Source organism: Momordica charantia, unplaced genomic scaffold, assembly GCF_013281855.1.
Source record: "Momordica charantia cultivar OHB3-1 unplaced genomic scaffold, Mcharantia_2.0 BLBB01000161.1, whole genome shotgun sequence".
NCBI lineage: Eukaryota > Viridiplantae > Streptophyta > Magnoliopsida > Cucurbitales > Cucurbitaceae > Momordica > Momordica charantia.
Genome location: NW_028275317.1, coordinates 1 through 11,686, shown reverse-complemented (window position 1 = coordinate 11,686; position 11,686 = coordinate 1). Strand labels below are relative to the sequence as shown.

At 35.8% G+C, this 11,686-nt stretch overlaps 1 protein-coding gene across 1 annotated transcript; it reads left to right on the top strand.

Annotated features, from left to right (window-relative positions):
* Nucleotides 1–6,710: 6,710 nt before the first annotated feature.
* Nucleotides 6,711–7,621, top strand: LOC148207261 (uncharacterized). The gene is made up of 2 exons (XM_088118457.1): nucleotides 6,711–7,152; nucleotides 7,476–7,621. The coding sequence occupies exons 1-2, from the start codon at nucleotides 6,711–6,713 to the stop codon at nucleotides 7,619–7,621; spliced, it is 588 nt and encodes a 195-aa protein (XP_087974583.1).
* The last annotated feature ends 4,065 nt before the right edge of the window (nucleotides 7,622–11,686 follow it).

The window sequence follows — 11,686 nt, the reverse complement described above, 5'->3', positions numbered from 1 at the left end:
ACAATTCAAATTCTTTTCAAGACTAAATGTTCTTAACCGTCCTTTACGAGCTAGCAAGAAGACCTAATGGACCTACAGATCAGAAGCTTCAATGATACGAAATTAACTGATTAAACTCAATAACCATATTAATCAACATTCATTAACTGTTGGTCACTCCACTAAAGACTCATAGTTACACTCTTCTCAGTGTATAGTATTTTGTATCCAAGAAATTTTAACCATTAACAGTAAATCAATCCTTCACGAGTGCTCGTAACTACAGCTGGATCAAATTACCGTTTTACCTCTTAGTTACATTTTTCACCTTAAGTACCACTGATTCTCTAATAAACAACCTATTTATGGTCTGACCATTAAATAGAAGTCCCTCTTGAGCAAGTGAAAGGGTAGGGCCCCTTGTTCACATCTCGGAGTCAGCACTTAAGAGAACACTCATCTACTTACCCTAACGTTGGGAACGAGTGAATTCCATCTTGTGTGGTTATGTTTCTAGCTCCCCACTCAATCTTGTCCCCAAAATGGGAGAAATATTGAGTCGGCGACCCCGAGCCACTCTCAACCATACAAATCAAAGGACAATCTCTTATAGGCAAGAGTTCATAACTCACTCGGGATTGAGATTGAGTTACTGGTCTTCCTATGAAATAATAATCTATTAGTTAACAGTGTTACAGCTAAAGATTAATTATTTCACAGTCTGGTCTTATACAAACTCATTGCATATGATACCCCCACTTGCATGTCTCCACATTAGTAATTTGGATTGAGTCGTTTGCTATTACAAAGTGGACTATATCCATAGTGTTACCAAGATAACGTACCCAACCTTACACATATACTACAGACTCTTTCGGTTACTACTAGAACATTATCTACCTGTATATCAAATATATACTGTATATTAATTATATATTGTCTATTAAATATATACCCTATATATTAGTTATATATTGTTCCAGGTACATGAGATAACCTCGGATGTTAGTTTATTGGATTTGGGTTAATGCAACTCTAAAAGAAACTTCGATAACAACTTTATTGAACAAATATTTGTTTTATATTTACAAACCGCGAGTTTAAGGCATAAAACACAACACATGGCACTTTTCGATTCTTCGGATACAAGGGCCTCTTTGACGAAAGTATGCTTAGTGGGATGGACAGCGATGTCAGTTTGGGATTGAAAGGCTTTTGGCTTGAAAATTCCAGATTTGGCTCGAGTTTGCATGGGGTGGGTGGATATGGGTGGTGCTCGTGGGGTAGTCGTGTTAACAATGAGTTGGTCAGTGTTATTTGGTGTTGAGAAAGGAGATGAAACTAACTTGGAAGCACTATCGTGAGGTTAAGAAGTGAGCAGTGGCAAAGCAATGGTGATGTTCGGATGGTGTCCAACCTAGGAAAGAGAACTTGCAGTGAGTGGGTTAAAATAGTTTGGAAGAGGAGGAGATAAACAATAGAACACATGACCAGTAGGGTGGTGTTTGGGATATTGAATTTGAAATAATTGATAGAGCGCAAGTATACATCCGTCACAAGTAATAAAATGGAATGAGTATTCCAAGTATCGATCCACAGGGATAATAAAAATGATGTTGATCGGCGACTTTGCAATTGTTTTTAAGGTAACAAATATCAAGAATTGTGTTGCTTTTAGTGTTTAAAAACTTAATGAATAAACCCAGCACAATTACTTCAAATTAGCCAAAAATTACACAAAATTTTTCCAACTAGGCTACTGGCACCTCTACGGGTTTTTTTGTCGATTATGCTTCGCCATCTTCTTATGTCCAAGTGATTTTGAAGGTACAAATTCATTCATAATATTTCTACTAGAAAAGTAACTTATTTTTAATAAAAATCAACTGTAACCTTAGGTCGAGATCCTATGTCTAGGTTACTCGAGCGAAATCTTTATGTCTAAAGTCTTTCTCTCAAAAGTTACATCATTTAAGTTGTGGAACTATATCAACCTTTTAAGAATTGATGTTTGGTTAAAACAACTTCAAATGATAAATGAAGTGAAAAACACTTTTTTGCCTCGCTGGATTTTTAAAGCTTTTGCTAATTATCTATAACCGGACTTTGGAAAGTAAATTTAGCTCATCATTTTAAAGGAAGAACAGAATTGAATGATGTTTTAAATAGAAGACATGACTGAAAGAAGAATAGAATAATAATAAACTAAAAATGGTGAAGTTGTAACCCGAATGACCCTTACCTGTACTCTTTCGAGATTTGGGGATTAATACTCAGTCAAGTCCACAAGATTGTGTGATTACAAACTTTGTAAAGAAAAAAAATTGAACTGAGATTAATAAACTTGCTGGAATTAATTTAAATGGAGTTCAAAACTTACCACTAAAAGGTAACAAGCTGAAAAGTAAGCATAAACTTGAAATAAACTAAGTTTTAAAATAACAAACAACTAAAGAACTAAAGAAAAACAAAATAGACTTAGAGCAAATAGTAGAAAGCTTGGAATGATCACACATGATGATTGAAGTGAAGGAAACTACTGAATTTATAGGGAGTTTTACGGTGGTTAAAGAGTTGAGTTTTTCATGGAGAGTCATCTCTTCAAAAATTCTCCAACTTAATTTGTTATTGACTTGGCCTCTTTCTTTGCATGGAAGACACGTGGAGGGGTATGGAGAAAATGTCAAATACATTAAAACGTTTGTTTCTCATTAAGGGCATTCTCGGCATTGGACAAGGCACCAAGAGCCTAGCTTGGTAATTTCCTGCACAAAATCGTAATTTTTGTTATAATTCAACTCTAAATATTGTTAAAATGTTCTATATGCATGTATAACCCAAGGTAAATCAGAGTCAAAGGTTTTGGCCTCTAACGTAAGCTTAAAACACTGTTTTTAAGTGTAAAATAATGGAAAACAACACCTAACTAGCTTCTTTTTACCGTTGTAAACAAGGGAAATCAGGTGCACACAACTACGGGTGGCTGGGAAAATATAACATGTTTAGAAATATATCTCCTACCACTTTGATTTAAACAAATGTGAACTCTTTCCCTCCAAGTAATCTTCTAATGGATGGGAAAATGTAGTCGTGGCTGACTTGTGCGGCCACGGGGGTCGTGTTGGGTGTGTTACCATAAACTGGTAGTTTGTATTTATGTTAAATCAAATTGATATTCAATAAAGTTATATTCAATCAATTTGTTGTTGAATTCATAGCATCGTATTGTCCAAATCCAATAAACTAAACATCCAAGGTTATTATCATGTAAACGGGACAGTAGATATACTGGGTATATATTTGATGTACCCCGATATACAAGTGGATAATGTCCTTGAAATAACTTAAAGGGTCTATAGTATATGGATAAGGCTGGCTACCTTATCCTGGCAACACTATGGATACGACTCGCTCTGTAGATGTTACAGATGACCCAATCCAAGTCATTCGTATAGAGACATGCGAGTGGAGGTATCCTATACAATGAGTTTGTATAAGACCGGACCACGAAATAGTCAATCTTTAGATATAACATCGTTAACTAATAGATTACTGTTTCTTCGGATGACCAAGCAACTCATTCTCAATCCTGAGTGAGTTATGGACTCTTGCTTGTGAGGACACGAAAATATTCTATAGTGAGAAGAATGCAACTGCGGGTCTTTAGTGAAGTGGCCAGTAGTTAACTAATGTTGATTAATTCGGTCAATGAGTTTGACTGATTAATCTCGCATCGTTGGAGCTTATGATCTATAAATCCATTAGATCCCCTTGCTAGCTCACAACGGGTAAAACGAGAATCAAGTATTTGGAAAAATTTGAAATGTTCAAATTGCTCAAGAAATTATATGTATGTATATTAATACATTATAGTATATGATTAATTCTAAATTGAAACTATATATTATGAGAGAAATTATTTGAATGGGATTCAAAATAAAATAAATATGAATAGGATTCATATTAAAACTATAGTTTAAAAATAATGTGCATGCGATGTACATTACAACTCTAGGTCATACGAGAAATGCTTTAAAATATGATTCTATTACGGTAATAAATAATTAAGTGTTAATTATTTATTTAATTAATATATATAATTAATTAATTGTTAATTAGTAATTAATTAATAAGCTTAATTATTATTATTAATTATTATTATTAATTTAATTAATATTAATATTAAAATAAAATAAAACATTCATCTACTTAATTGCATGAGAGTGGGAGGGTTAGTTTTGACGTGGGGTAACTCTCACATCATTCCTATTTTTGTAGAATAGTTCTCAAAACAGGAAAAGAACTTAAGTCTACCTCTGCATTCTCTCAAAATCAATCTCTCTTGATTCCCTTTTTGCTTCTAAATAAAAGCTCCCACAAGCGAGTTCTTATTCCCAAAGGATAGCTGGGAAGATCGATGGTGGTGTTGAACGGATTCATTGGAGAATATTTGAAGGTCTTCAAATGTAAGTTACTTTTTCCCCTATATTTTTCTTTGGTATTGTGGTTTTTGTTCCTAAAAATTAAAAAACAAGATCGTCGTTTCCGCTGCGGGATTAACGTCCCATCAATTGGTATCAGAGGGGTGTTTATGTTCTAAATTTTTTAGGATCAAAATCATACAAAATAGTGGATAATTCTGCATTTTCGGAATATGGGTTTTGCGGGTTGGATGTTTACGAATTTTGGCATATAGATAGCATTTTTCTTCATGATTTGTTCTTGTAAGGGCCCGTTGTTTTCTACATTTAATTTATTAATCGAGTCTGTAAGTCTGGGTCGCTCAAAAGCTGTTCGTGGCTTCGGATTTGACGAAATTTTGCAGAAAACGACGAAGAAGACGAAGCAAGCCACGTATATAGCGCCATGGCAATTTGCAGCAACCCCATTACACTGTGGAAGAACAGTAGACAGCACCACGGCGCTGCACTGTACCGCTGCGGTGCTGTCCCGGGTGTTTCTAACGTGCTGGTTCGGGGTTCGATGGCTGTTTCGGGCGTTTTTTTTTTTTATTACTTTTGTTGCTTTCTTAGGGTGTCAAAATGCGTTCCAACTTTGCTATTTCATTATTTTATGCATTTTGAATGTATATTTTAATTAAATGTATATTGCATAATGTATGACATATAGTTTTAAAATCTCACCATAGGATACATGCATCATATGTATATTTGATATATACTGTGTATGTAACCATATAGTTAAAATTGTTATAATGTATGGATGCGTGTTTTAATTTTCATAATTGATTAATATAAGTGTTATATTAATTAGATGAAAATAAAGTTGCATTAAGCATGACATTACTTGAGTTAATATAATTGTTATATTAATGTATATTGTCAATGCATGATTATAGGTTTAATTTCTTGAATTTTATAAGAGTTATAAAATTTTGGTATATAGAAATTAAAATCTATAATAAAGAATTGCATGGAAACATAAGGTCTAAGTTAATTAATTTAAAGGGGTTTAAAATTAATTAGACCTTAGGTCATATCTTCTAATATGATTAGGGGGTAGTCTTTTTTTGTTTTTAACTTGGTTTGAAATGACATAATAAAAGACTAAATATAAAATATTGCTTATAAGGGAACCTTGTCTAAGGAAGGTTCTGTCTAGGTTGAGGTATTTAAGCTGACCGTAAGGGAACATCTCTACCTGAGAACAGACCTGAAGGTTGAATTAGTCAATATTTTATATGCATGCAATAATATCATGAGTTTCTTGAAACGTTTAATAAACTAATACATAAATGTAAAACTTCCAATATAAATAGTTATATTGAGCCGACTAAAAATTCACTCAGATAATTTCACTTAGCTGGAATTTACTTAATTAATATACCTTAGTCTTAGAATACTAAGTGGGAGCAAAAGAGAATGTGTAATATATCACGTATATTTTTTATCTACAAGGTATATATAACATATTTTTTTCTCTCTCGTTTCCCCTTAATGTTCACACTTTGAGTTTCATGCTCGGCCTCATGTCGCCCTGGGAGCAGCATCCCTACGGAGGGTGTTTGCATGGTTCAATATCGAGGTAAATGGAGATAATATTCATATTAAGTGGGAGAAGAACGTGTGACAACACATCCTACGGTCTCCACCATTAGTTTGTACCGTGAGATTACATACATGACCTGCTTGTCGTCCTGGTGCGATCATCCCTACGAGGGTCCATTGTATGGAATCAAAACCAAGGCAAACTCCATAAATGGATAAAGGTCTCTTAGGTTTTGCTCCAATATTTTCCTTCTCTACGGCAGGATTATTGGAGCAGACCTCTGAGGTTTGAAAATGATAGATCACACTTACGAGGAGTTGTTAAGCTAGTTAGCAATTTCTTGACCAAATAAACGATGACTAAAGATTATAGGAATAAGAGTTATTCTGGTGTAAGATTTAGTTGAAAATGTTTCAATTCAGTGAAGGAGTAACTATCTGCCCTATGGTGGCTGTTGCTCTAAATCACTGAAGCGTCGTTGCAAAACAATTTTGTTAGAGTGCTTAATTACTTTTTCTAAAATTTGATTGGATTTAAAGGATAATGCATGAAACTAATATAGGTTTGTTTTTATTTTCAGCATGCCTACTTCTATAATTGCATTCTTTGCCGCGGAAAAACTTAATGGCGAGAACTACAAACAATGTAAATCGAACCTAAACACTATACTAGTGATAGATGATCTTAAGTTCGTCTTGCAAGAGGATTGTCCTCAAGCTCCTATGCCTAACGCCACTGTGGGAGTGCGCACCACCTATGATCGGTGGATTAAGACTAATGACAAGGTCAAGGTCTACATCTTGGCGAGCATATCTGATGTGTTTGTAAAGAAACACGAGAACATGGTCACCGCCAAGGAGATCATGGACTTGCTGCAAAACATGTTTGGAGCACCATCCTCACAGGCTCAACATGAAGCCTTTAAGTTAATCTACAACTCGTACATGAAGAAGGGCTCATCAGTGCAAGAACACATTTTCAACCTGATGGTCCACTTCAATGTGGCAGAGACAAACGAGGCTGTTATAAACGAGCAGAGTCAGATCAGTTTCATTCTGAAATCTCTTCCGAAGAGTTTCCTACAATTTCGCAGCAATGCAGTGATGAATAAGTTGAAGTACACTCTTAACACGCTCTTAAACAGGCTGCAGACCTACCAGTCACGTATGAACAATAAGGGACAATAAGCGGAGCAAACGTTGCCACCTCAAAAAGGTTCCACCGAGGTTCAACCTCTAGAATCAAGTTTGCGCCCTCTTCTTCCGGAAGTAAGACTTTTAAGAAGAAGAAAGCTGCTGACAAGGGGCCTAAACCTGACTTCGCTGCTGCAGTTACCAAGAAAGGCAAGGCCAAGGTTGTAGACAAAGAAAAATGTTTCCACTGCAACGTGGACGGACATTGGAAGCGCAATTACCCGAAATACCTGGCCGAGAAAAAGAAAGTCAACAAAGGTAAATATGATTTACTTATTTCGGAAACTTGTTTAGTGGAGAATGATTACTCTGCCTGGATACTTGATTCAGGAGCTGCTAACCATGTTTGTTTTTCATTTCAGAGAATTAGTTCCTTGAGGCAGCTTGAAGCCGGAAAGCTCAAGGTCGGAACGGGAGAGTCATCTCAATTGTGGCAGTAGGAGTGCTTAAGTTATTTTAGACAAGAAATCATATATTTTATTAGATAATGTATATGTTGTTCCTAAAATTAAGAGGACCTTGATTTCTATTTCTTGTCTATTAGAACAATTGTACTCTGTTTCATTTTCTTTGAATGAAGTATTCATTTCCAGAAATGGTGTTAACATTTATTCTGCCAAGTTAGAAAAAAACTTGTATGTGCTAATACCAACCATAACTAAAGTAGTTTTAAATACTGAGTTATTTAAAAATGCTAAAACACGATCTAAAAGGCAAAAAAAATCTCCCAAAAAAATACCTATCTTTGGCAGTTAAGATTAGGTCACCATTAATCTCAATAGGATTGCTAGGTTGGTTAAGAATGACCTTCTAAGCGAGTTAGAAGACGATTATTTACCCCCATATGAATCTTGTCTTGAAGGCAATATGACTAAAATACCTTTCACTGGAAAAGGTTACCCTTAGACTTATACATTTTGACCTTTGTGGTCCGATGAATGTTAAAGCTCAAGAAGAGTATGAATACTTCATCTCTTTTATAGATGATTATTCAAGGTATCGTTATCTATACCTAATGCAACACAAGTCTGAAGCCCTTGAAAAGTTCAAGGAGTATAAGACCGAAGTTGAAAATCAATTAGGTAAAACCATTAAAACATTTCCATCTAATCAAGGTGGAGAGTATATGGACTTGAGATTCCAGGACTATATGATACAAAATGGAATCACGTCTCAACTCTCAGCCCCTGGTACACCTCAACAGAATGGTGTATCAGAAAGGAGAAACATAACCTTGTTGGACATGGTTCGATCAATGATTAACCATGCTTAGTTGTCTGGCTCATTTTGGGGTTCACAATGGAGACTGCAGTTTATATTTGAACGTAATTCCATCGAAGAGTGTTTCTGAAACGCCCTTTGAACTATAGAAGGGTCGTAAAGCTAGTTTACGTCACTTCCATATTTGGGGATGTCCGACACATGTGTTTATGACTAACCTATCATGGACGAGGTCGAGGTGTGCTCTGGCTGAGTCGGTAGAGGACATGGCCGCACTGCCTTGTGGTCTAGGCGGCCGAGGTGATTGATAACTCTCCAAAAGAGAGTTATTCTAGTTAGTATTTGGGAATTTTTGTGTAAAGAAATGTTAAAGTGTGTCTATTTTGGCTGTTAAACATCATGAATGACCTTAGGAATTGAATTTTGAGCTGAAGTCTCATGTCTTGAATGTTTTAACTTAAAATAGTGCTAAATTCTCCTATTATTGGCTTTTGTGCGTAGGATCGGAAAGTGAAGATAAAGACATGAAGAAAGCGCTGAGCCAATAAAAGAGTGGATAAAGCATGTTCAAGACAAATCATAAAAGAGCTGGAACAAACAATCACTGGAGCATGGATTCACGACGCAGTAACTATCCCAAAACACGGGATATGTTACCATGCCCGTACAGTTACCAGCTGGATGCCCTAAAATTGGGACCCGATGTAAAGGGACAAACTACCCTAGCTGACACACACAGATCCCAATAGAGAACATTCTTTGATATTGGAAAAGACAAGGGAGAAGAATCTCACCATTTTCAAGAGGAGAGTTGACGACAAGGAAGAGTTTTTGCTGTGATTGCATGCTACTGTCTTCATCTGCATTTTCTCTCTTTCTATAAAATGGGTTGTGTCGTTTCTTTACCCATTGCGGTTCCTTTTTCTTCATTAACTAAACCCCATTTCAGGGGACATTTGATTGTTGTAACTATTAAAACAACCGAAACTCTAGCTGTCTTTATTTCGCTATTAAATAGAGCTGTGCATATTTCCTTCACATACTATTGGTAACCTTGTTTAGTATGCTAGCTCTATATGACCCGAAAGGGCTTATAGGTAGTTGATTTGCTCTGTTGTGATAGCTACTTTTACTTAGTAGGTTTGTGGATACTCAGGAATGGGGTCCCATAATCATGTTTAAACTTTTGTTTGTTGCTTGGGTAGCTAGCAACGGGAGTTGGGTATCCATGTTTGGGTGTCTCAAAAGGGACCATGTCGAATGGAGCAATAATGAGTAATTCCTGCTAAAGTAGAGGTTGGATTAGTGAAAGCATGTTAATCTCCCCCACTTTTCCATATCTGTAACCCATTTTTCGTTGTTCTATGCTGAAGCTTTCCTTATTATCAAACATTTAAAAGTGTGCTCTCTGTTGGATTTGTCTATCAACTTTTGTTTATGATATTTACTTTTACTGTTTTTACACCAACATCGCTATTTTATCTCTTCTTGCACTTTTGGTATCTTAAAACATAGTTTAAAATATTACCCTAAGTCACTGTAGATTCGACTTGTTCGTACTACAATCGATGGATATAGTGTACACTTGCACTTGTATTTATCATGGCTGTGAGGACGCAACAGTGATTGGTCAATGGATCGCAGAGGGAGGGTAGCATGCATACCACACCGAGGGGGCATGTAGATATGGATGGGTCGATGGGCTACAGTGGTTAAAGGTTGTGCGACCCAAGTGGTAACCAGGGTGTTGAGTTGTGCTCCCTTGCATCCCCTGCCTAGGAACCTCAGTACGAAGAGAATTCATTTCACTAGAACAATTATGCCCTTTAGCGACGAAAATAAGCGACGAAATATTTTTCGTCGCATATGAGCGACGAAAACAGAAATCGTCGCTCATACAAGCGACGAAACGCGTTTTCAACTCTCATACAACGTGGTGGCATTTACAACGCATCTACGACACCGTTTGCCAGCACTTACCTTAAAATGCGCTGGCAAAACGACGTAGTGGGGCTGCTTAGCCCTTGCCCTAAATCCTCCCTCCCCTTTCTTCCCTAGTTTTCTTTCCTCCTTTTCTCTTTTCTCCCTTCGTTGACTGTCGCACCTCCCCCCCCCCCCCCCTTTCTTCAGATCTTTATTGCTGCCGCGACCGCCTCCCTCTACCGCTGGGTGCCGTCACTGTTCTCTGTCGTCTATCGTCGCCGTCGCTTTAGGTAGTATTGTCGTCGCCGTGAATAGAAATTTTGCATGTGTTTCTGCTAAAGAAGGTGGGTTAATCTTGATCTGAATGTGGCTTTAACTCCTTTTTTATTCCGTTTATTTTGTTTGATTGAACTTGCAATTTTTTTGGGGGGTTTTTCAGAAGCAAAAGAGGGAATCTGTAGCCATATCCCATTGAGGGATTGAGAAGCATTGAGGTTTTTCTTACCGTCTCCTGATCTAATTCGTAAAGCTCGATCTCTGTTTTTCTCATGCTATTTAGATAATTGTTGTTAGTTTTACTGTTCACAAACATCGCTCAATTTTGTTGTAGGTTTAGTTTGATTTTGAGTTTCATTCTAGGAAAAAAAAATATTGATTAAATTTATTTTCTCTCTCAAAACCTAATCTCAAGCCAATGTTGCGCAATGTTTGGTTTCATATTAGAATTAGCGAAAAACTCATAAAATTGATTTGGTAAATCTGATCTAGAAGTAAGGAATTCATTTGCTTTGACACATTTTGCCCCTAGGTCTTTATTTTCAAAAATTTCTCACCTAAAATTGTGTTGAGTTGGTAGGAATTAAAGCAACGAATTAAATATTTAAAAGAATAAAATCATTAAAACCTTCTCTTTTCATTAGATTAGTTCATCTCTAAATTTCTTCATATTTATTATATTGTATTCTATCATAGGCCAAGTCAAACAATCATTCTAAAATAGTATCGGTTGATTAGGTTGATAAATATGAACTAAAAATAGTATCCGGTTGATTATTGGTTGATAAATATGAACTAAAATGTTGGTAAATTTAAATATTAACAAGTATAAAAACCACCATGGTACCATCTTGAACTTTCAACGGTGTGAAAATCAAATTTTCACAAATGAAAAAATTAGACTATAAATTTTCACAAGTAATCTCATATTCAACTTTCAATTTCATGTATTTCCATTTTACTCTTTAGCTTATGTGGTATGTGATCATAATAATCTAACTTGCTTAAGACAATTAGTATTAGTTAAAATTGACCAAAACTAAAAGTAGGAGACTATCGTACACAAAATTAATTGTTTACAAACT